Source organism: Zychaea mexicana (assembly GCF_025766255.1).
Source record: "Zychaea mexicana strain RSA 1403 chromosome Unknown BDB00scaffold_8, whole genome shotgun sequence".
NCBI lineage: Eukaryota > Fungi > Mucoromycota > Mucoromycetes > Mucorales > Lichtheimiaceae > Zychaea > Zychaea mexicana.
The window spans coordinates 378,607-402,488 of NW_026516671.1; the positions used below are offsets into that span (position 1 = coordinate 378,607).

The following is a 23,882-nucleotide window of genomic DNA, read 5'->3' on the forward strand; positions in this document are numbered from 1 at the left end:
AGTTACAGATATTTATGATGATGACGGCTTTTGATGAGGATCAAACCCGCTGTTTACTACTACTTCTGAAGCGTCCAGTAATCCAAAGCACCGGGCCCAGTGATCGTCCGATACCAAAGTGCCATATAATCCTTTCATGTGACTACCAAGCTATATATGCAATAAAGTTTAATCTAGAGAGTCCCAATCTTCTTTGCGTGATTATTTACCTTATCAAGATCCTGAATGATATTCTCCATCATGGCTACGTAGGCATAATACACCATGTAACTATCGTCGGAAGATGCGTTTGTCGAGGGCAACACTTGCTCGAGCTTCGTCATGAGAACTTCGCGCGACATTTCAGCTGGTGGCAGATAAGGGGGTAGAGGTGTCTTGAGCTGCAAGGCGGATGCGAGGAGATAGAAATACAGCAGAATATTGCCTGCCATGTCCATCCATTCTTTGCTTGCTGGAAGCATTAATGATCGACGCACCTGGATCGCCCACACATCCTTAAGAATAACAATCCGCATCGACAAGAATTTGTCCAGAATGTTTTGACAGGACGTTAACATCGATTCGTATATCTGTACAGGGAAGGGACCTTTAAGTCGAGGCTCGTTTGGTGCATGTGTAAGAAGTTCTCGTAAGGTGACCAAATTGACTTGCAACGCTAGCTCGATCTTTTGGAATTGTGCTGCCCGGATTTTATTGCGCGCTGCAAGGGCTTTCATTTGCTCGGGTGTAGGGGTATAGTCAGGTCGATTATGGGTATCGTAGAACATTTCTTCAATCAACAGTGAGTATGCGTCTTGATTCGTAGCAGAGGACGTTTCCGAGTAAACGGATACGAGTTGCTTGTACAGCCAGGAGAGATGTAGAAGAAGATCGGATAGTCCCTTTCGCAACTCCTTTCTTGCTTCATACCTTTATAATTTTAAAGACGAGTTAAAAGATGGATTCAGAAAATCAGTCTCAAAAGAGATATACTTACGGCCAGATGTAAGCAGTGACAATGAGACCTATATACCGTGATTATTAACATAATGTGTTTTTTGAGCAGCAAGGTAAAGGCTGATGTTGTATCACTTACCAATAATAACACCCAGCGAAACAGAGACGCATCGCTTCCATGCAAGCTCATAAACATAGCTCATTGGATAATCTTCCCGATGGTTGTAGCTATACAACACTATAAGATTGTAAGCAAGCAAAGCAAACTGTCCGAACCGGCCGTATTTGTGGTTCAATATAATATGGAAGCATGGAACTGAGAATGCCCAAGTTATCAATAGCAAAATAAGCGGATGTGCAGGAACAATTGTATAAACAGCAGCGGCGACAATACATCCAAATATCGTGGCCAAAACACGGAGAACAGCAACCACGTTTGTACCACCTACGGTAGGCGAGCTTACGGTCATAATCTACATCAGAAATAATTAAAAATAAGCATCCTTGGTGTCGAAATACGAACGCTGTATAATACTATATAGGCACACATACTGAGATCAAAGTCCACTCCATACGGAATTCGCGAAAGTAAAACTGGGTAGAGGGTATGAAGGCAAGCATTCCAATGGCGACAGAGACAACACTAGCTTTGATAGCATATTTTACTGTATGCGATCGGAACCATGAGAAGAATCCCCAAAGCTTCAGGAAAAATTTTCGGATTCGAGTTGTCGGCGAGGGTGTTTGCAGGGTATTATGGGTGTTGTTATTGTTCGGCACGAAAACTTCTTCAGTCGTTTTTTCATTCGATGGAAGATCATCGCCCGGTCTCCGCGCTCTTGCTAATAGAAGAGTGAACATTGTTCAACCGATTAGACCAGCCTTGACCACATATGATACAAAAGGAGAGAGAATCGATCCTTACTAAACATGAGCTTAAAGACGCTCTTTAGTCGCTGCCAGAAATTGGTGGGCATTTCATAGTCGTGTCCATAGATACTTTGCACATACTCTGTGAGGACTACGAGCTCTTTGGCGAATTCAACCATGCAAAACACAAAAAAGTACACCAAAAAGACATCTTCGGCGGGAAACTGTTTCATGAGATACGAGTGTAGCTGGCTTGGATCCATGTTCTGCCACGACTCTTGGCGCTGTCTCTTGTTGCCGTCGTGGTTTCGCTTTTTGCGACGATACAGGTGCATGAGAGCGCGTTCCTGAGATTCATCAAAGACTTCTAAAGCAGTGTTCAAGTTTTGCTTCATCATTTCAAAAGACGGCGTTCGACTCGTAACATTCCCAGTGAACCGAGCTTGCAAATGGATTATGGTTTGCTTGCACGTATAAGCCAAAGATTTCATGGGCGCCCTGACGGTGCGGATAAACTGTACCAGTGCACCTTCCGATTCGCCATCTTCCCCAGTCACTTCTTCCCCGAATGATTGCGTCTCGAGTGGCGATTCGGGTACCGTACCCAAGTCGTGCGGATGATGTTGAAGGATGCTAGTAGCCGAGACTTGTCGTTCCATCGGCGCGGGAGATGTGGGACTTTGCACAGCTGGATCAACCCCTTCCATGTAAAACAAGTTTTGCTCAATACTATGTTCCCGGCGCAGCTCGTGTTCCATCTTCCGCCTTTGATTATCCGCCTTGACATTAATCGTTTCGCGTCGTTGTTGCTTTGCTGGTCGCTGCTGCTGCGTTTGTTGCCGTTGCTGCGGTTGTTGTTGTTGTTGTTGCTGTCGTGACTCCCCGGGCCCTGACTTGGAAACAGTCTGTTGCTCGGTTTTGATCTCCTGCATCGCTTCAAATTGAAGGCCACAACTGCTGCGCAATCCGCTTATGTGCTGGGCCAAGCGCTGAAGACTGGTGACCGTCTTGTCATATCCATCTGCATGACACCACATTTCCATACTGTAAAATTCGAGCTTGGCTTCCTTGAGTGAGTTTTGCAGAGCAACGAAACTGCTGCGGTGGGACTTGATTGCATCTTCAAGTTGTTTGTTAGCTGTAAATTCTGGCAAATCAGCGTCCATGATAAAGGTTTTTGTCAATAGTTTCAACAAAATACGGATGGACATGAGCGTTGCATCGATATCAGTCCTTTTTGTTTTAGATAAGAAAAGTGACATGCCAAGGTTATTATTGAGTACAGGTCCTTATGTATTCATCTTGTTAATAGATCGCCGGTAGTATCCTTACTTTAGCTTTTTGATTGAGCGTACCGGCCATATTAGTACGCATACAGCTACTGAAATAGCTGTGCCTATGATTACAATAAAGAATGTCTGCTCGATTTTGGTTGTATTGAACTGTGGATTGGACGAGGTTTCTCGAACAAGGACACAAAAGATGATAATAAACGCCAAAGATGATGCTATGGGAGTTCATATCTTTAGTCATCACATCACAACGCCATCGCATAATTTATGACAGCCCAAACCTCATACCTGTTCGTATACTCGGTTTGTTCAGATGCGCTTTGAAGAAGGATATCACAAACGTGCTTCCTGCCAAGAAAACACCCAACGTAACAACGCATGATTCCATATATAAATGATGGTCAATCATCAAATAATCGCTCGTAGCCAGACTCAACAGACACAGTGATAGCGCCAACACAGCATATAGTAATCCAAATCCAGCAGCCTCGACCATGCCTCCTAGCGTCTTTGCCGGATTGAAGAAAACAGTAACTGTACAAACAACATGACTCGATACTGCATAAACAAAAGCATTGCATCATTATTATTACGACAAGCCATCATTGTTTTTAGGAATCGGTGTGTTTTATCACCCTTCTATATCACATTTTCTATACCATAGGAAAGCAACTTACCACTGGTTCCACCAATCCATCGATTTAAAACCGGAACAAACGTAAATAAGGCTCCCAGGGCATATGCAAAACTGCACTTGAGTACCATCTTTTGCTTGTGACTCAAATTATGCCAGGACGCAATACGGGCCCATAGCGCGCGTGGTTTGGATGAAGGTGCCTCGTTCACGGGCTGCTCTCTTTGGTCCTCTGCATCGGAATCCGACGAAGTGTCCTCATAATGATCCTGTGGTGCTGTTGGCGCACTGTTCTTCGGCAGCAAAGCGGTGGTTTCGGTCGGGCTGCAGGCGAAACAAAAAATGTCGTTAATAAATGATACTGCGATGGCAATTACGCTCTACCCAAGCAATGCTTTCTGCTTGCTTTTATACTATATCAAAGTACCACTTGCCTTTCGCCGGTATAGTGAGAATTATAATTAGCCCTAGCTTTACCATTGCCGTTGCCATGGGAGCCATCAAAATAAAGTGGAACTGTTGACAGTGACACAGATCGTTTTTGACGCGTTCCATCGTCCAGGACAACCTCGAAATAATTATAATCGTCACTGAACGTTCCCAAAAAGGATGTGGGAGACTTGGATAGCTGCACGCTACTATCATGCGGGCCATAGCGTTGTGGATGCTGCTGATGGTGGTACGACTGCTGGGGAATCCACCAGCCGTTACTGTGGCCATTGGTAGTAGTGGGGGTGCTGTTCTTGTTGCCAACTGAAGCACCCGTAGCAGTGTGATACGACTGTAAAGATGCTGCTAAGCCGTTGTCTGAGGTTGGTGTTAGGTAGTTTCTTGTGCCATATGTCGCAGGCACAGAAGGTGCAAAGTTCATGGAGTTCGATCGCGACATCTTGGGTTGTTGTTGCTGCTGCTGCTGTTGGCAGCGGGGACAGGACGATTGTGGGCCGTGTTTGCAAGCCATTGAGCCTGACATTGTCGCTCCTGTATAATCGGCTTGATGTTGTTCTGTCAAGTTCCACATTGCACAAGCATGAAGTCCAGAGACAATGAATATGAAAAAAGTAGATTGAGTACGTTAGTGTTTAGGTGTGTAAAAATGGAAGGCAGATTGTGAAAAGCAGAAAGAGGAGAGATCTTGCTTTTATATACTGCTTTCTGTGTTGTTTCGACAATGAGCCGGTACCTATATTTTTGGAACTTTTTGTATATTAACCCCTCGGGGAACACCCCTTTGTGTATGAATTAAAAGAAATCAAAAAAAGAGAGAGAGAGGTCCTTGTTGTGAACCAAACGAGGCAACTTGTTTGCGTAAATCATCACGAGCGTTATGTATGCGCAAAGCCGCGTTTGACGTTGCACACTCTGCGGCATTCAATATCTCATGAAACGTTGTACAGGATCAGACATCGTTACTATCATCTTACTTCTTTCAATAGTTTCAAGTTCCAAGGGGACCATTCACATTTTCTTTCATTTCTTCGAAACTTCCCTAAATTGGAGTATATGTTGTCAATCATTAAGTAGTCATTTATTGCCCCTCCCCCTTGATTGTGCTGTAAGCTATGGCCCAACGTTTGGTCATTAATCAGGCATTTCCAGGAACGCGATGCGACGGCAAGAAGGTCGGATCCCTAAATCATATTAAAAAGCGAACTTCTGCATTACACTGCCGCCCTCCGAAGCCTACAGTCAGCTCACGCAATAGAACTTCAAAAGTGCTAAAACGAGAATTATTGACAGATAACAAAGTATCCAAAAGAGTACGAGCCAAGTACAACGTGGAATGCAATATCAATATTTTTTTCTTCGTGCTCCTTTGATACCTGACTGATGTAGAAAATATTTCCCACTACTGTCATAATACTAAATTTCGATGACCGATGGTACAGTACGGCACACCGGACTACATGGCTCCCGAAGCCCTTACGAATCTCAATGTTACGGCAAGCATTGAGAGCACTGTAGACAGTGACATGATGTTGACCCAGCAAGAAAATACAGCAGACGATGCCAAGAAAGAATTGTATGAGATGCCTTAATAATCTATATTCCACCACCACCTGAATGCCACGTGTCGACCTATAGCATACTCATGAATGTTTTCTTTAATTTTGTTAGTTCGGTCCACCGGCCGATATCTGGGCCTTAGGTATTATTCTGTATCAAATGTTGTACGGTGTCACTCCATTTCATGAGCAATCAAACAAGGATGCGGCCATACGATATTTATCTGTTTATTATTCGAAGACAAATCAGCGCAAAGAAGAGGTGGCGCGTGCGTTACTGGATGTAATGGAACGATGCTTGCAGAAGGCCCTCCAATATCGACCAACTGCTGATCGTCCTCTCCAGCTCCATTTTCTCCGCTTTTAGTGTGCGCGGTCAAAGTGTTCATAACTCATAAGTGACATGCACGTATATACAGTAGTACTCTTACAGTTCACACATAATCAACACATTGCACATCTCCCGCTGCTTTTCCTCCCTTTGCAGATAAAATACCATTCATTAACGAAAAAAAAATGTATCATAAAATCAAATTCGTTTGCTTTGTTTGCTTTTTAAAGCAATTGCTATCACCACACATTTGTTATGGGTACCACAACAAACTCATGCTCTTCATTTCTTCAATTAAACAGAAAGAGAGGAGGGGATATGATAGCAAAACCTTTGTTCAGTCACGCTCGTCTAGGGCATATTTATATAAGCTGAGTACTGTAAAGGATAAGAAAAGAGAGAGGGGGAAGGGATATATTCATTAGAGAAATTACAGTTGCATGGAAAATATGTTGCAGAAATATCGGTGAGTACTACTACTGCCGCCACACTATCACAACCATCGGTGGTATGAATATCACCGTCTCTATCTTAAACCTCGTCTATGTATCCAGTTCCGCTTCTATCCGAAACGACACACCCAGTCGCTAGCTGTGCAGCATCCACTAACTACTCAGGACCAAAGCGGGCCTTGCAGTTTTGCGACTCGTGGTTATACGCACGGACGATTTAGTGCGATCCCTCAGCAAGCATGACATCTGAACTCTTGGGTTTGCTATGTGGGTATGAAGCAGCTGACTCATGCCAAAGATCTTTGAGGCACATTCTGCACTGATATTGACCAGGTTTGTTCAATTACAAGTATTTTAAAAGGGTGATGTTTCGCTTAATTGGTCGGGTGTTGTCGTTTAGATGCGCGGAAGTAACAGGACGCTCAATAACATCAATGTCATCATCGGGTCGGCTTGGACATTCATATTGAAAGAGTCGACGAAGCTCAATTGCGCTTCTAAAGCTTATGTCACAGTGTATACATCAGCTTCGTTCTCAAGCCTGTCCCACTTAAATCATGATAAGCGCGATTATCCTGTTGACCTTGGGCCTCTCAGTGGAAGCAGAGTTGTTGCCTACTTGGTCCTTCCTGCTGTCTTCGTTCTTCTGGTCGAGTTGACTTTTACTGCTAGCTTTTTAGAACTTGTTATGGACTTGATCTGACGTGTGTATCTTGCAATATACTTTTAAAACAATTTTATTGAAAAGCCCACAAAAAAGAAACAAGTAAGGTTAAAGAGGAAACTACCTCGTTTTGGAGACCTAACAAATCATATGCTCCTTAGAACTATGAACGGCTACCTATAGCTAGAAGAGTCTCTCGGCCATGCTCGGAAGGAGCAGAAGATTACAGTATTGTGGCCATTGCGAGGGCCGCTGAATTTTTCAAACTGACTATTCGGTATGTCCGTGGAATGCAGCTTCATCTTCCACGTTGTAGTCTCTTAGCCTACAAATAGGACTTATGCCTTCCTCATAATTTACTAGGTTTCGCTATATGTGCTCTTTTTCTTCCTCGGCCACAGTGTGCAACAGAGGTTTCGACTGGTATACAGTAGCTATATTATAAACTCGGTAATTGGCAGCAGCACGTTTAATAGCATTAAAGCGATTTTATATACCGTATAAAAACTATGAGTGATCTGTCGACCTGCTTCAGATCCAAAATTCTTCTATTAACGACGACGATTGGTTTTCAGTGTCGATAAACTCAGGCTTTTACGTGTCCCTTTCTTTTTAGTCTAGTGTTTTTAACTATAATTTTCCATCATCCCAGTTGACACCCTTAATAAGTTTCTAGCGTGAACTTCCAAAGTTTGTGTGAAAAAAGTGTGAGGGTTTAAAATTAACGGGTGTGAATTTAACGGGGAACGACTGTATTTAATTTATCCGATCGCTGCTTATGCCTATTTCACATCTATTTGTACACCAGCACCGGCATTTCATACTTTATCGGTATTGTTAAATTGTAAATGTTTTGAAGAATTATGTGTGATAGAAAAGAAAAGGTTTATAAAAATAGTGATCAGAAGGCTTCTATGAGTAAGTAGTTTCGTACTATTGTCCCTAATGTATAAAGAAAGGGTTCGTTCGGTGTTTTACTTTTTTCATGGTGCGCATCGGATAACGGCCCGCGCGGCGCGCATGTGGACGGTGAGATCCATTGGTGAATTTAGCTATATGGTAGACGCCACGTGATGTGTCAGCAAAGTAAACAGGCGCTCATAGTGATTGAAGGCTAGACTATAATCTATCTATCAGCCGTGTATCTATAGTGCTCTTAACAAGTGTTCGTGTATCCCAGATAATGCTAAACTAGCTACTACAATATTATGCGCCTTTAATCAATGCTAAAGCCCATACATATCGCAGAGGTGGGGCGGGAATGCATGAGCAAAAAGTATGTGTGTCACCTGGCATGCTGCAAGCAAGATCTAAACTCTCATATAAATTTTGCTGCAGTCGGGCGCCTGCTCTCAATTCTTTTTTCTTGTCATGTTTGAGAAATACAAATCACAATTTCGGCGATTGCTGACACGGAAACCAGAGGAGCATTATGAATCCCAGAGCTTACTAAGTAGCCACAGCATTGAGCGACTCGAAGCTTATGCTGAAGGACACAACGATGCGCATAATCTTGTATATTGGGTAATATACTATTACTACTACTACTTAATACTACTACTACTATTGACCTTTCGTATTATGCAGTCGGCACAAAAAAAAAAGAGGAGAAAGGAAATTACTAAAAATGTGCAATTTAGATTTTTGTCATTTATGGAGTAGCCATGCTGCTACCATGGAATGGTGAGTTGTTCTCTTTTCTCTTACATTACTACTTACTACTTTGAACAAGTGGAGGCTAATACTGACTTTTGTTTTGGTGGGGGGACTGACAGTATTTATCACGGCGTCCGAGTTTTTCGCAAAGCGGTTTGCCGGCTCTTCCTATGATGAAACGTTCCAAAACTATTTCTCGATTTCGTTCACTGCAACGAACCTATTATGTTTCGCATATTTACTAAGGAAACAGAGCGAGGTAACGTAAACCTGCTGATAGAGGAGGAAGAAGATCAGTGTCGGAATCTTGGATTTGCTTTAACACGCACGCACATCCTATTATACCTTTTGCATAAAATTTAGTCATCAACATATCGTGTGGATGTACTATGGCCAGCATTGGCCAATACTGCCGTTTTTGGTATCACGGCAGTAACAGTGGCAGTTTCCATGCAGGGCGCTACGTATTTCGCATTCACCATGGCTCTGCTCGTTTTCACTGGTGCAACAACCAGCTATTTTCAAGTTGCAGTCTTTGCAGAAGCATGTCGATTCCCTCCACGATACGTTCAAGCTGTAATGAGGTATGTAAACATAAGCATAGAAATATTCGCGAGAGATGCGACCTTAATGGGGAGAAATGGGCTTAAATGAAACGCTACGATTCTGTCTGTCAGTGGCCAAGGTGTTGCCGGCGTAGCCGTGGCCGTAGCATCCATTCTTAGCGCCTTTGCAGGATCTGCAACAGAAGCACCGGATGAAGCAGCAGTGACCCGATCAGCGTTCTTATACTTTATGGCAGCATTTGTGATTACGGTGGCGGCACTGGTCGGTCGGATGTTTGTTGTACGGCAACCGTTTTATATCCGACAAATGAATACGGACCAAGCGATCCTGTCTAACTCTGCGCTTGACGACGAAGAAGACGTAGAAGAACAAAACGATGACGAGCAACGATACTTTTCTTCCTCTCCAAGATCGGAACTATCGATTGTGGCGGTGGTTCGCAAGTCAAGCGGACTGGTGTTTGCAGTCAGCTATGTCTTTGTAATTACCTTGATGCTATTCCCCTCCATCACTGCGCTCATCAAATCAGTCTCGCGACATACTCCACAAGCGCAAGGCAATCGATTTTTCGACGACGACGTGTTTGTTGCATTCCACTTTGTGCTGTTCAATGTCGGAGACTGGGTTGGGCGGACCTTGCCCATCTACGACAGTATGCGGACGTTCAAACCCAAGCTGTTGGCGTGGTTCTCGGTCTTGCGTACGATTTTCGTGCCGGCGTTTTTGTTTTGCAATGTTGTGGCCAGCGACCGCTCGCTGCCGGTGGTGATTGACAATGATGTGGTTTATTTCCTTCTCATCTGGATGTTTGCTGTGAGCAACGGCTGGCTAGGCAGCTTAACAATGATGGCCGCACCCCAGCAGGAGTCGATTACGAGTGCAGCCGAAAAATCGTTGGTTGGAAGTGTAATGAGCTTCTCGCTTGTGGCTGGATTGGCCATTGGAGGCGGCATGAGTTTTTTTGTTCGATGGATGATATAGCGAATTCAGTTAGAATATATACATGCACGCATAATTTTGTTCTCTTGTACATACCTAATGACAACCACAGCGTTGCTCTTCTTCCCACAAGTCGACGAATAAATGGAATGTCAGATGAAGAGCCGCTTCGAATCCAATTATGAACAACTTGTAATCTGGTTGGACGATTCATTGTGCGGCGAATTGTCCCAAAAATCTTCGTGTTACCTGCCTCCTAAGTCTACCAGGAGAATTGGGTGTCAAAAGTAGGTTTGAGAACAACTCGGATGTCTTAGTGCCCAATGCTCGCATTTGCTGTACGCCAAATGTGGGAGGGCTGGTGATTTCGTAAATTTTAATTCATGCAATATGATATATAATACAAAGAAAATGACAAACAATAATTACTTCTTTCCCGAACCTCCGCTCTCTGGTTCTCTCTTTCCTCTCTCTCGATGAACTCGCCGTTTTTCACCAGCGGGCTGGCCATGTGGTCACCTGCTCCTATCACTAATAATCGAACCTTCGTCGTCTCGGCAGCAACAACCGTAACACCCACACCTGCATCAACTACCCTTCCCGCCTCATCGTTCCATCATCGGCCCGTATACGATCCACCCGCTTGTCTCGTCTGTGGTCTGCCGCATCCGCCGCAAGACACATCCTCCTCGTACTTGTTGCGAGATCAAAGCACGCTAACGCCACCTGAGCCAAGTCTTATTACACCACCCCGCAGCGACAAGAGTGTTGTGTTTATCCACCACCTTCCATCTCATCGAACATCCTGGTCGTGGCTCGCAGAATGCGTGCATTATATTCGACAGTTTTGGAAACGATATGTGTACCAAAAGCGACTTGTATATCCTTTAAAGCGACGCTATCGCTAGCATAACTCATTGTATATCTCCCCATTCATCTAAATCCTTCGTTGTAAGATAATAAATCCCTCTATTGTGTATGTAAATGCCTAAAGCTTTATTATTACTGTTATATTCAATGAGATTAGTATTATATTTACAGAGACGTCGTATGGGTGGCGCTGCAGGGGGGAGGTAGAGTAGAGATTGGTACAATTATCAGTTCAATGTGGCGGCAGTAGTGGCAATGACGGAATTCTCCTCTTCTGCTAATTCAGTTGCAACGGTTGTAGTTGGAGAAGTAATAATTGCGGTAATGGCTGCATCCGTGGTAGTGGTGGTGATAGTAGCAGTACTAACAGTACCATCATCTCCTGTGGGCGAGGTCGGCTTGGATTTAGGCATGCCGAGTGTACCAGCCTCGAGTTGTTCAAGCAAACGCGCCCGTCGTTCGGGATTATTTCGCAACAACCCTGTATCCCTGCTTTGCACCAAAGGCGCATATGTTCGCCGCGAAACTATGAAATCCGAATCCGTCTCGTCTAATCTGGTTGTTGCAGCTGCAAGCTGCAGTGGCTTGTTGTCATCCTGCTGCTCGTTCTCGCGGTTTCGTTTGGCTTGACGTTCAGCCGCCAACGCTGGCGTGAGTGTATCATAATTTCTCGGCATATATCCGTCCAACATGGCTCGCATCTTCCGTCGTCCTTCTTTGAGCTGCTCATCCTGCAACAGTTTTCTCTTTTTGTTGTTGTTGCTCGCGCTGCTTTTGTGCTTTTGACGAGTATAGGCTGCCAACGGACCCAACCCTTCGTCATTGACCCAATTCTCATTGCCAGGTTGATCATTGAACAGATCATCCAACGTTTCTGCTGGATCTTGTCCGTCCGCGCCACCATTACCGTCTTGCCGTTTTCGCTGCGATCTGAGATCGTCATTATCGTCCTCCAGTGTTTGCTGTGAGTCAAGATCAGTTCCCTTGAGTCTTTGCAGTTCTTTGACCGATACGTCCAACCAGAATGCTTCGTTTCGGATTTCTTCTGGTACATCCTCTTCCTCTTCTTCTGTACTGTCTTGTTTTCGAATTTTGCTCTTTGACAATATCGCATTTTTGATCTTTTCGTCTGTGGGAAATACCAAAGGCCGTGGTCGGTATTCTTTAACGGCCATGCGTTGTTGCTGTACTTGTTGCTGTTGTTTTTGTGTGCGTAATAGTCTATTGTGCGGTGATCGTGGGTGACTGGGGGAATGGACGAATTCCACTCGCCGTGGACTTGGTTGTGTTGCCTGAGCTTCTTTGAGCTTCCTTTTTATTTTGTTATATTTGAGATAATATTTTTCTAACAAAAACACACGCAGGAGTGAGTTTTCGTCAAAGTGTAGCTAAAAAAACACATGCACGCGATTTCTTTGACGACAAAATAAATAAATTTACCAACGTGAGGTCGATTTTGGACATCCTCAATGGTAGGCTTGTGGTTGTGTCGTTCAGCAAAGCCACGTTCCCATTCCAGCAGCTTGCGCTTCATGTCGGTAACTTGCTCTTGTAATTGTTGTACTGTTAAGGTATCGGCCATTTTTGGTATATGTATTTTTGGTGGCTAGTGGTGGTTGAAGAACAAGGAAAGAAGGGGGGCACTTTTTATTTTCATTTACAACTGAACCACCTAGTCATTCTCCGGGGAGATAAACCTATTTGCTGCTTTTGATTTAAATAAGAGTTCAATAAATAGAGCTTTACATTCAGCCATTAAATTAAGCACAACATGCATACAATTGGAAAAAAAAATCGCACAGTGGTGAAGAAAAGTGGTCGAGCCCCCATGCTTTTAGTCACTGCCAGCGGGAAGGCTAAAGTAGTCAAACCCACCAAAAAGTTCAATCGTTTTTCACCTTTGAAAGCAGATCTAATGGCAAAGGGATCTACCGGATCAACACAGTCGTCATCGACTTCGACTATGGTTGCGACTGTGGGCGCAGGTCCAATGACCACCCATAATGCCGAGGATCAGCTGGACGATTACGACGCCGATGATTTGATTACGGCCCTGATCCCGAAGAAGAAACGGCGCACAATTTTTCCACCATCACCGTTTCTTGCAGCTCCAGATGTACTACGTCTCGAGCTAATCATTTAAGCATCACTGCGACTGATTTTGTGCTCCTTTTGCCTTTGCTTAAGAAAGCATATTTTTTGTGGTCTTGGTCGGCATCCTGTCGACTTGACCAAGCTGGAACTTGTGGGATCCAGACGGTGCACATGCTATAGTATGAAAACCGCAAACGTTACCTGCATTTTCAAATGTGGTTAGTTAAAGAGAAAAGTAGTGAAGAGGAGCGAAGAGTTTCAACGTTAAGCATTTTATATATCTAAAATCTACAAGGCATCGACAAAATACGCGTTCCTTTTTGCGATTCCTGCGAGGGTTTCTCATTGCCTCTTGTTCTTATGGAGCAACACATGTTCCCAGGATCACCTGTCAATCCCGAAGTAGCTATATACATATCAATGTAATGAAAAGCTACCTTCGTCAACAATTGGTACAGAGACAGTCAGTAACAGCCATAGCATCGGCTGTGGTGGATGAATATGAATACTCGGTAAAACTAAGGTTTAGTTGACAATGTTCTTGAAAAGCGTTCTAAATGAAAGTTAAATCCACACAGGCACCGAGATCTATCAAAAACATTTTGACTAGAAGCATTCCTGCATTTGCTAAGATGCTTTTAATGGTCGACCATGATCTGGAAAAAGCCCATGGACTTGTTGCTAGTGACATTTGTCCAGCATGCGTCTTTGAGGTACTAGTTTCCTTCGTAGCGACTTCTCCTTGTTCCAATATCTTAAGTATCGTTGTATAAGCGTATGATGATCCAGATACATCATCTCCCTTCCTTGTCGCTCTTGATGGCAATTTTTCTTTACGCAGATTCGCCCACGTAAAAGAAGATTCCAGTGAGCCATATGCTTATCCCTCTTACAAGCATATCAATAAGCATTGGGCCGCTGATCAATCTCCCGTTGAAGTGAGGAAAGCTAACTCGGTATGTTTTTGTAAAGAGCAACTTGAAAAGAGTTGCCGTGCAAATCCGTGCAAATCCGGTGGTTCTTTGAACCAAAAATTGCCGCAAGGTCGTAGTTTTAGGAACACTCCCCGGAGAATGACTAGGTGGCGCAGCTAATTTTCACCCGGTTACAGTCCAAAAATTTTCAGAAATCGGTTTTGAGAACCACCGGAATCCACCGGATGTGCCAGGATCCTGTAACTGAATGCCTTTCGGGATGAAATACAGAGGCCGCGTAGCCTATCGAGTTTTCCACCACTACTCTTTTTCTTCCTACTCGTCATTATGGACAGCCATTTCTCTACTCTCTCTCATACTCATTCCACAACACGTGGTGAAACTAATCAGTTTCGTTTTGCCGAGATCAATGGAATCGCGGAAACTGGCGAGATGGTGTTGTTGAACAACACGGACGTAGACGTTGACCAACATCCACAAGGACTGCATGAGGAACCATCGCGTACCCCAACAGAGGAGGATTCAGCAGAGCAGGCTCGCTTGCTTGTGCTTGAAGCACGATGCGCCGAGCTCATGGCTGAACATGAAGCAAGAAAGGTGGCTCTAGCAAACGAGCTTGGATTTTCTCTGCGCGAGGTGGAGAAGAGGTGTGAGAACAATCTTGCACCGCTTGTCGTCACCACCAAGGCGATAAGCTCATGGAACCTTTTCGTTTCGATGCGTAAGCAAGAGGAGGATCGGCTCCGTCAAGATGGAGTTACTGAAGGTCACTGTCGATATGAATATTAACACTATTATATTGTTTATCATTCTTGTAAATGTCAAACTAACTTTTCAATACAACTCTTCTTATAGAAGAAACGATCCAGCAGCGCAACGTACGCTACGGCGCTGAGTATCAAGCGCGCAGGGATGAACGTCCCATGTTCCAACAATTAGCAACGGAGCATAATCTTGAAGCAGGCTTTGAAGGCTACATAGCGCCAAAAGCTATGACTCAAAAAAGCCAGCAGCTTCGGCTAAACTACGCCGAAGAAGCTCATAAAGCTATCAACAGGCAGCTGAGCTATATCCAGAAAGTAACTGGTATTGAAGGTTTTGTCTGTTTTGGATATCCAAAGGTTCTAGGCAATCAAGCCCGCCGTTTGGATACGGGGAGATCGATTGGCACAGGTATACTCTTTATCAATTATTATTTATTTTTTCAAGACTGGTCGCGTTTAATAAAGAGCATACAGAACTGGGAGTGGAATTCTGGGACCTTTGCCAAGTTTTGAATGAAGGTCCCAAGTACGCAGGGCTTCAGGAAAAGTTTGACTTATTTGTCAAATCACGTTCTCCAGCTACTGGTAAGTCGCAATAAGTGATCGCATCAATAATGTACTTACTATGAGTAAGCAGACTATCTTCAGTACATATATAATCGTGCAAGTGACAATGGGGACGAAAGAGTTCGCCAAGATTGTGGTCCTACCAAGAAACGACGACGTAATAAAGGTACCTCCTCATTCATTATGAGCGCACATATACAGAAATGCTAATTATAACATCGACTTCACAGGACCCAATGACAAAATAAAGGAATATATCCAAACAGAAGTGAATTCCCTTTAAAGCAAGTGTTTCCTGTGCTTCATTTAGATAAAAATGATTCCAAGCATATTATTAGATGCAGTGGCTCCAGAGTTTGGTAAAATCACCACCAGCGTCCCATGGAATGCTCTGCGGAAGGGCGAGGATCGTTATGTCGAACTGGTACTACCACTTCCTGATGGAGTCGAGTTCAAAGAACCAACCAAGGAGTTGAAACGCGATCAAAAGCATGCTTTGGCAAAAGCTTTAGAAACTGGAAGCATTAGATTAGTATCGAAATAATCTAAACACTTATCGAACCTTTCATACTACTAGTTGCTGTACGATATATGGGAGACACGTTGGAAACGACCCAAAAGGATCGCTGATTATTGGATTACTGGAACCTTGCTCAAAATGGGTTGGAAAGTTGGAATTGGATAACAAGAAACATTGCAGCAAGTATGATATGAGTGCAAATAAGAAAGGAAGGACTATTGAGTAAGTATAGGATATCACTTACTGCTTTACACAAGCATACTTTGAGGTCGCTTTTAGTATTGATAATAACAAGCTCATTGATACATTGACCATAAACACAATGCGAAGTATAACCTCATATTGCCACAAGCAACCCGATAACAATGACAAAGTAAATCATTTCTCACAATTGCAGTACATCCGCCGAATTAAATGGAAACTAATTGTGCATGTTTATGATTTAATGCGTGTTCTTATGGCAGAACAGCTGATGATATATCAATGGTATCAAGAGGCTCGTGCAGTACTTTTCACGACATATACACAATTAAAGCAACACATAAGAGATCCCAGTGCTACACAAACATTACACTTTCACAATTCCAACAATGCGTGCACAAGGATTGACATAGAAATGGCGAATGCATTACCTTAGCGCACTTTGGCTCTGACCGCACAGCTTTTGAGCTGCACATTGCTCTACCAGAAACAGAGCAACATTCTATACACGTGAAGAAGATCTTCTACCTATATATTACACCGGTGCAAATAAGTGCAGAAGATCTTCTCCCTACAAAACTAACTGCCCCAAGCTACAAGCAGATATATAGCATGAAGAACTGATCTTGGATCAAAGGTTTTATTATTTCATTCATACAGATTTTGAGTGATTATAGTGTGCTATATCAACGAAAAAAATTATAGAAAACATGTGGATGCAGCAAATACTGTAATAGTGAAAACATCTTGATATTCATATGTTGTACGATATTCTTTACTTTATTTTTTGCTACTAATAGCGAAATATGTCAACTGCAGTACTAATAATAGTAATAGATTCTGTTTAGTTATACATCTATTTTATCACTTTCCTGCTCATATCGATTCGTACTGCTTACAATAAATTTTATATCAGTAGACACCGTTAGATAAGTACCACCAATGACTTTTGCGGCTGTCATTTCGATATTGGTTAAGTTAAAGTGGAGTTAGATATAATCAAGTGGTCTCACTACGTTTAACACTATCAATGTTACATTGACTATAATACTGACAGCAGTTAATGTCATTGCTCGCTCTGCGGTGCTGGTATAAAACCAAGAAGCTGATGCAAACCTGCTAACCCTACGCAAGTAGAAGGAAGGAGTGTTTTACGAAATGAGCGGTTTAGAAAAACCATTGACAAAAGTGTCTTTTTGGAGACCAAAACGATTGAGTATGATGATGTAACTGGTTTTATTGTGTTCGTCTCGTCGTCCTCTATACACTTGGGTAGAAACATAAAATTTGACCAGAGAAAAAGTTTTGTGGAAACGAGCCGTTTTAATGCAAAAAGCACAGGCTGACCCCTTACCTTTTTCGCCAGCATGCAAAAGTAGAAATATCATTCTTGTTTGTCTCATTATTTAATCCAAGCAAGTCCACTATAGAATCACCCGTGGCAACTACGTTGTATGCTCCAGCAAGGGGAAAGCATTAATAAAATTTGCACAGGCAAGAGTTCCTCGAGGCCCGAGGCGGTGACTGCCTCTGCACCCTCCACTAATTTAAGCTGCCGCACTGACTCGGAGCGCTCTATCCATCATCTTCTGGCTAGTGTACGCACCTGCTTTATATACGTTAGTATTCACCACACAAAATTTATAAGATCAAAGCAATATAAGAAATCCTTTTTCTTGAAATAGCTGGGGTGATATAATTTGAGCACTTATCATGACTTCACTCGTACAAAGTCATTAGCCAATGCAGTACTCGATATTTGGATTTATGGAAAATAAGCTCACAGCATGTACACGCCACCTTTTCTGTGTTGAATCTCTTCTGGGGCCTGAAATTTAGCCATGCATGTTTCTACGATTTCCAAGTAAAATAAACAGACGTCAATTCTCGTCATAGCTAAATATAAAAAGCATCAATGTTAATTCTAGCAAATATAAAAAGAAGTTTTGTAGTATTGTATATAAAGTGTAAGTGGACGTAATAGTGATAACTTGATGTAGGCTTTGATTTAAGAGATATGATGTAGTAAAAGGAGAACAGTGCTGTCGACTGATTTTCATCCTAAAAAAGAGTAAACTCTTCTTCTTCTTCGTGTCATTGACAAAGAGCTCGATCTCTTCGTATGATGGCGCGATGAAATGGAGTTCTTCATCATAGTCCTCATCAGATACATTTTCATCCTGAGTATCAGGTAGTGCATTGGACGAGCTGGCATCATTGGCATCAAAAAGATCACGCTAAAGGTGCTGATTGCAAGCTGCTTTTTCGATCGCTTCATAGAAGTCGAGCTGCCCTTCCGAAATTGTTTTGCAGCCCAAACGACCATTGGGACCATTTATCATTCTTTTGAAGGTGGAGACCTTTGCAGCAATGTATGCAACAAGTCGTCCTGCCTTGGCCTAGTTGTAGAACAAAAGTAGTATTAAAACGGATACCTACCTGATGATCGATTTACTAGGACTCTTTACTTCAAGCATGCACAGTTCTTCTATTGCACGTTTCTTGTTGCGCCCGCATACGTTTTTGAGCACGGAGCCAAGAATCACCATAGCATGGTCGTTCTGTCAAGGCCGACCCAACGCCAGTGCCTGCTTGTCTAGCAGCCATAAGAGCATCCCCCTATTTTTCAAAGCCGCCAACATAGCAAGACCATAGAAATGACATGAAATCCCAGCAGACTCGCTATTTTTTGGTCGCCAAATAAAATAATAGCGAGTCCGGGGATCGACGAAAAATTCATTTGCCAGTCCGCAAAATAGCGACAGCAATAGCGAGTCTGTTGGGAAAGCAAACTCGCTAATTTTGTCGCGAAAATAGCTTTTAGCCAGTCTGCTGGGGATGCTCTAATGGGACATATTTCGCGATGCGACACCTTTGGTTTTTTGCCGCTGTGTTTATCAGAGAATTGTAACTGTGCCTGTTCGAACAACAGCGGAATCAAGGCCTCAACTGCTTCGGTATATGTCCGTGTGATTTGTTGTGATGGTAGTCGGTGTAACTGATGATTAAAGCACAAAGTACGAAAAAAGGGATGAAAGTAATTCCTTTCTGTTTACGCGCATCGCTATGCATTACAGCCGCATAATCGCACGTTCTTCTTCCGTCACAACATGAGGTCAAGTAGACTACTACCGCTAGCGTAGCGATTAGTATTCGACGGAATTAGAAAGGTCGCTGATCTTTTGACTAAAGATGCCAATTAGACTACAAACTATGGCCTGCCTAGTGGTACTCATTTTCGCGGGATCGAACATGACTTTATCTTCTCCTGCATCGCTGATCGGTAACGAGCAGACCTAGAGATACTTTGATCTCCAACAGGTCTGCAACAAGAAAGTATAACAGCGCTAATATTACCGTTGCACCTTATTTCAGAGAGTATCACCGGATGGTATGTACAGGTAAATGATCTGATGTACTTCAAATATGTTGATGCTGTTGTGCTTTTATACGCACGTTTCTTTGGTGCTTGAAAGACAAACTATTCAGGCTACGGGTGCGAGTGCTTAGGAGAAACAAACTGAATTTTTTCCCGTTCTTTTTCATTTGGGCATCTCCCGAGATGAAGTTAAGCTTCTCAAGTGTGTAAATATATGGTACTGCCAATATAAAACCATATCACATTAGTTTGCAGTACATATTTGAGGACTAGCGACACACCAGTCTGCTCTAATCATGGAATAATCAAGAGCACCAGGGTGAGCAGTGATAACTGTGGTACCATACGGTTTGAACTTTAAAGTGCGAGACCTGGTAGAACCTCAAAGCCTCGGGTTTCTTTTATTTTTTTTAAGGAAAAAGAAACAAGCATGCATGATGTAAGAGAAAGAAAAGGGTAAAAGAGATAGGTAAATTATATACGAATGTTCTGTATGGGATGTGTTAGTGTGTGTGATGAAGTGAGTATATGTTGTGGTGTTTTTTTGTAACAGGGTAAAGAAGAAGAAAAAGGGCCATTTCGCCATCATCATGCAGCTCCTCTCCGGTTTGAGGTGGGAGATTTGGCTATTGCGCTGGGAGAACGCAATCCTGTTGGCCGGGCTTTGCCTGCTGCAGAAGGGGGTCGACCAATGCGACTGCTGGGATGGCTATTATTACTATTACTACTATTATTATTACTACTATTATAACTCTCTTTCTCTTGCATGCGTCTATCGGACGAAGAAGTAAAGACACTGTTTCGGGGATTGCCGCCACCCGTCGGTGTAGGGCTGCGAATGCCCCCTATGCGTGAACTTGTAAACGGCGAGCGTGGCCGGTTGTTATTGTTGCGCGCTGGACTAAGTGTAGGCGATCGAGGCTCGGGTGAGGCCGCACTCGCCCGTGGCGCTGGAATGTGGCTCGCGCGCGACGGTAGCCGAGTGCTGGACAATCCTGTCGACCGTGATGACGTGACCATTTGCGGCTTGGGTGCGGCTCGCGACGATGGTAAGGGAACATGTGTGGCACGTTTTGCTAATCGCGATCCACTGGTCGTCGATGCCGTTGCTGCTGTTGTTATTACCCCTGAGGTACCTGTAGTGCCATTACCACCACCTATCCTTGATGAAGAGCGAAAACTTCGATCAATGTGGTGATCCGATGGTCGCCGTAATCCGCTACTGTGTTTTCCTCCATGGTTATTGCTGCTGCTATTGTTGCTGGGTATCGAGCTGCTGGCGCGTGAACTTGCTCTGGGAATAGATGTGGCGTTGGATGATGCTTGACTGCTGGATGCGGAGTAGTCACTAAGTCGGCTGTGCGACCGAGATGAGTTTGATGTGGTCGACTCTGAAGGATATATCATGGGTGCCATGCCATATCGTGCATAAGCACCACCACCACCACCACCACCACCACCTGCTCCTCCAGTTGTAATGGTCGATTGAGACGTCAAGCTGTTTTCGCTGCTTAAGCTGTCTGACCGTTGTGTTTTGATACGATGATCGGGCGATGAGAAGCGTGATGGTGGACGAAGGCGGGACTGTGCTGTTCGTGATGATGCGTTTGATAAGGTATCCAATTTCTCCTCTATTGTGTTGTTGTAAACAAATGTATGTGCCCCAACCCCACGCACATTATTTAGCTTCCAAGAATACTACTAATAATAAACCTTCTTCCCTCTTGTGTTTGTAATTACCAGTGCTACTTTCAGGAGACCAGTTCATAAGCTCATCATCTTCATTAGCAGTCTATGTAATATAGTTCAACAAATTAGTTACCAAACGCATTGATCGTCACGCATACACTATTGAGGAGGAAAGGGTGAATGGAGGGAACTACCTTACCATCTTGCCCATTCCAACAAACTCGCTTTCATCAAATGGTCCGTCTACCGAAAGCACTTCGTGACCAGTACGATCATTTGACAGTTTCTCATCCTTATTGACTGTGGAAGGACGAAAGTTCGTCAGTGCCTATACAATTTCACATTTAGACTTCAAATCCTTTTGATACAATAACAAGAACCACTCATTACCATGCCTACTATCCCACCAATCCACGAATCGTACTAAAAAGAATCAAAGAAAAAAAATAAAGTAAAACTTACATCACTCATCTTCCAAAAGTCATCCGCAGAGTCGTCCAAATCCAAATCAGCTAAATTAGGCAAATCCGTCTCGTCGTCCACTTGATTAGTGAAATTATTCTTAATCAAATCATCCAGGTTGACGCTGTCGGCCGAGCTGACTGAAGATATTGACTCTGGGCGCCCATTTGCTAAATGTCGTGATTTAACAGTAGGAATACTACAAAAGCGCACGAGAGAAAAAGATATATATATATATATAGAAAAGAAAGAGTATTTATAAGTTTCTTTAGCAAAAGAACTCTTCTTGGCATGATGTCCCACAATCTTCTTTTTTTTTGTTTGCTTGAATATGCATATGCGGCAAATTCTTTTTTAAAACTCTTTACCCATTGTTGTCCTCATCGACAATCGTGCTGTACTCTTGTTCTTTACGTTCTTCCCTGTAGCCCGGGACATTCATGAGCCACCCGTGTACACTGGTTTGAGAGCCTTGTGGAGCAGGGTCCGTAACGGCGTCAGTGGTGGTGGTGGTGGTAGTCGGAGATCTTGCCGTGGATTGAGCAGTAGCGGATTGATTCTTGCGCTCCTTGTTGAGACCAAAGAAGCGAAGATTCGGAGATTGCGTCATAAGTTATGGAGAAGGGGAAATAACACAAGTCAAGAAAAAGACAAAAGAGTTGGGTGGAGGCGGCGAAGGGAAAGAAAGAAGGGGAGGAGGGAGTGAAAAGCAGAAAGAAGAGAGGTTAAAAAAACTTCAGCGAAAAAAAAGGAGCCAGCAGCAGCAGCAGCAGAGCAGCAGGTATACACGTACACAGCCAAAGCGCTTTCCTGCTTTCTGCTATGTATCGGAAGTGTGCACTCCTGACCCGACTAACGCAATCATTTCGAACCCGAGCTTTTTTTCTTTTTGGCGCTTTTCTGGATATGCTCTAAGATTCACAAATTCGGTAACCGCATAATAGCAACATACAGTGCTTGCTGTTTGCTTAATAATTGTAACGATAACAACCAGTAACATTAGCGACGGTTGCTATAGTTTCAAAAACGCAATATTATGCTGCACAGGTTGACAGGCAAAAATTGCGCAATGGCCACTTTCTCACTCATCTTTATTTAAACTCTCTATGTAGATCCTACTTTTTACGGCCATTACTAAGGAAATATAGGAGACAATGTACATTGGTGTATTTTCTCTCTTCTGGCTTGGTTAATATCCAGGAACCAAAAAGAACAGCTTGCATTTGTGGTTGTTGTTGTTTTCTTTCCAATTTTCTTCCCCCGCCCCGAATAAGGCAACCCTGTACGAATGTACACTTTGAAGCACACGTTATTTTGCACACCATGGCGATGCACACCGATTGGTTTCAAGTTTCCGTGACTTCCGGTGTTCCACACTCACAGAACCCACCTTTCCGTTCCCTTTTTGAAGGTCACACAATAACAACAACAAGCAACATAAAATACAAATTGCCGGCCCCTGCTTGTGTTTCACCAGATCCCCTATCGATTTCTCCTGCTTTCGCGCTTCTGGCCTCTTATTTGCGTGAACAAGAGAGACTATTACATCTTGGGCTGTTTGCCGCACGGCTTACCCGACTGCGTTTCACAAACTGACAAGATGGGTGTGTGTAATTACGAGAAAGGAAGAGAGAAGAAGCACAAAACTAAAACGTGTCAAGCATGCGTTTTTTTCGTGCTAATCTGCTGAGTCAAAGTGTACCATGACCGCTTCAAAAGAGATTCCTCATCTTGTCATATAAAGTCCTACTACAGTACTACATAATATATGTTTATGAAATAGTCACCATGGTATACCGCTGTTTATCAGAAGAGTCTTTTTTTCATTCGTCTTGCTCCCTGCTGCATTCTATAGCGAACCAAACTGGGGTTTGGAAAACCATTCCTCCCTCCGCCTGCAACTTAATACGTGTTTGTTATGCATCAGCATCATAAAAGCAAGATGCCTCCGCTTTCTTACACTTTATAGTTTAGAAAAAGTGATCGTCCTTAACTTGTGTATCGTTCCTTCTAGTATATGCTAGTTCGATAATATGGACGCCGATGAAAAATGA

General features: G+C 43.3%; 6 protein-coding genes across 6 annotated transcripts; 3 read left to right on the top strand and 3 right to left on the bottom strand.

The window, feature by feature from the left end:
• Positions 1-12: 12 nt before the first annotated feature.
• Positions 13-4,603, bottom strand: BDB00DRAFT_756401 (Fusaric acid resistance protein-like-domain-containing protein; the record flags this gene model as incomplete). The annotated part of the gene is made up of 12 exons (XM_053118906.1): positions 13-150; positions 210-909; positions 977-1,004; positions 1,076-1,409; positions 1,489-1,774; positions 1,828-2,270; positions 2,310-2,384; positions 2,505-3,039; positions 3,139-3,313; positions 3,387-3,656; positions 3,776-4,112; positions 4,160-4,603. The coding sequence occupies 12 exons, from the start codon at positions 4,601-4,603 to the stop codon at positions 13-15; spliced, it is 3,765 nt and encodes a 1,254-aa protein (XP_052983933.1).
• Positions 4,604-8,437: 3,834 nt separating this feature from the next.
• BDB00DRAFT_803545 (nucleoside transporter-domain-containing protein) lies at positions 8,438-10,540 on the top strand. Its single transcript, XM_053122029.1, has 6 exons — positions 8,438-8,461; positions 8,524-8,709; positions 8,826-8,868; positions 8,961-9,100; positions 9,205-9,425; positions 9,519-10,540. Exons 1-6 carry the CDS (start codon positions 8,447-8,449, stop codon positions 10,387-10,389), a joined length of 1,476 nt encoding a protein of 491 aa, XP_052983934.1. The 5' UTR covers positions 8,438-8,446; the 3' UTR covers positions 10,390-10,540.
• A 904-nt stretch (positions 10,541-11,444) lies between these two features.
• Positions 11,445-12,799, bottom strand: BDB00DRAFT_868270 (uncharacterized protein; the record flags this gene model as incomplete). The annotated part of the gene is made up of 2 exons (XM_053126450.1): positions 11,445-12,562; positions 12,658-12,799. 2 exons carry the CDS (start codon positions 12,797-12,799, stop codon positions 11,445-11,447), a joined length of 1,260 nt encoding a protein of 419 aa, XP_052983935.1.
• A 233-nt stretch (positions 12,800-13,032) lies between these two features.
• Positions 13,033-14,345, top strand: BDB00DRAFT_803556 (uncharacterized protein). Its single transcript, XM_053122030.1, has 5 exons — positions 13,033-13,340; positions 13,362-13,529; positions 13,607-13,685; positions 13,718-13,823; positions 13,890-14,345. The coding sequence occupies exons 1-5, from the start codon at positions 13,046-13,048 to the stop codon at positions 14,082-14,084; spliced, it is 843 nt and encodes a 280-aa protein (XP_052983936.1). The 5' UTR covers positions 13,033-13,045; the 3' UTR covers positions 14,085-14,345.
• Positions 14,346-14,423: 78 nt separating this feature from the next.
• Positions 14,424-16,209, top strand: BDB00DRAFT_803558 (uncharacterized protein). The gene is given in 6 exon segments (XM_053122031.1): positions 14,424-15,012; positions 15,102-15,419; positions 15,485-15,557; positions 15,590-15,595; positions 15,611-15,743; positions 15,888-16,209. The coding sequence occupies 6 exon segments, from the start codon at positions 14,574-14,576 to the stop codon at positions 16,119-16,121; spliced, it is 1,203 nt and encodes a 400-aa protein (XP_052983937.1). The 5' UTR covers positions 14,424-14,573; the 3' UTR covers positions 16,122-16,209.
• A 5,015-nt stretch (positions 16,210-21,224) lies between these two features.
• BDB00DRAFT_586083 (uncharacterized protein) lies at positions 21,225-22,543 on the bottom strand. Its single transcript, XM_053117950.1, has 4 exons — positions 22,197-22,543; positions 21,829-22,027; positions 21,566-21,694; positions 21,225-21,469 (listed from the first exon to the last, which is right to left on the bottom strand). The coding sequence occupies exons 1-4, from the start codon at positions 22,436-22,438 to the stop codon at positions 21,356-21,358; spliced, it is 684 nt and encodes a 227-aa protein (XP_052983938.1). The 5' UTR covers positions 22,439-22,543; the 3' UTR covers positions 21,225-21,355.
• Positions 22,544-23,882: the final 1,339 nt, after the last annotated feature.

What these genes read in the sequence shown, in the direction of transcription:
- BDB00DRAFT_803556 (XM_053122030.1), top strand. Translation starts at nt 13,046, where the DNA reads ATGCTTTTAGTCACTGCCAGCGGGAAGGCTAAAGTAGTCAAACCCACC. An exon ending in TACCTGCATTTTCAAATGTG is followed by an intron (nt 13,530 to 13,606) that starts GTTAGTTAAAGA and finishes AAAATCTACAAG; the next exon opens with GCATCGACAAAATACGCGTT. An exon ending in GTTCTTATGGAGCAACACAT is followed by an intron (nt 13,686 to 13,717) that starts GTTCCCAGGATC and finishes ATCCCGAAGTAG; the next exon opens with CTATATACATATCAATGTAA.
- BDB00DRAFT_803558 (XM_053122031.1), top strand. Translation starts at nt 14,574, where the DNA reads ATGGACAGCCATTTCTCTACTCTCTCTCATACTCATTCCACAACACGT. An exon ending in TCAAGATGGAGTTACTGAAG is followed by an intron (nt 15,013 to 15,101) that starts GTCACTGTCGAT and finishes CTCTTCTTATAG; the next exon opens with AAGAAACGATCCAGCAGCGC. An exon ending in GAAACGACGACGTAATAAAG is followed by an intron (nt 15,744 to 15,887) that starts GTACCTCCTCAT and finishes TGCTTCATTTAG; the next exon opens with ATAAAAATGATTCCAAGCAT.
- BDB00DRAFT_586083 (XM_053117950.1), bottom strand. Translation starts at nt 22,438, where the DNA reads ATGACGCAATCTCCGAATCTTCGCTTCTTTGGTCTCAACAAGGAGCGC. An exon ending in GTCGATGAGGACAACAATGG is followed by an intron (nt 22,028 to 22,196) that starts GTAAAGAGTTTT and finishes GCGCTTTTGTAG; the next exon opens with TATTCCTACTGTTAAATCAC. An exon ending in ACTTTTGGAAGATGAGTGAT is followed by an intron (nt 21,695 to 21,828) that starts GTAAGTTTTACT and finishes GAAATTGTATAG; the next exon opens with GCACTGACGAACTTTCGTCC.
- BDB00DRAFT_803545 (XM_053122029.1), top strand. An exon ending in CGCATAATCTTGTATATTGG is followed by an intron (nt 8,710 to 8,825) that starts GTAATATACTAT and finishes TGTGCAATTTAG; the next exon opens with ATTTTTGTCATTTATGGAGT. An exon ending in TACTAAGGAAACAGAGCGAG is followed by an intron (nt 9,101 to 9,204) that starts GTAACGTAAACC and finishes CATAAAATTTAG; the next exon opens with TCATCAACATATCGTGTGGA.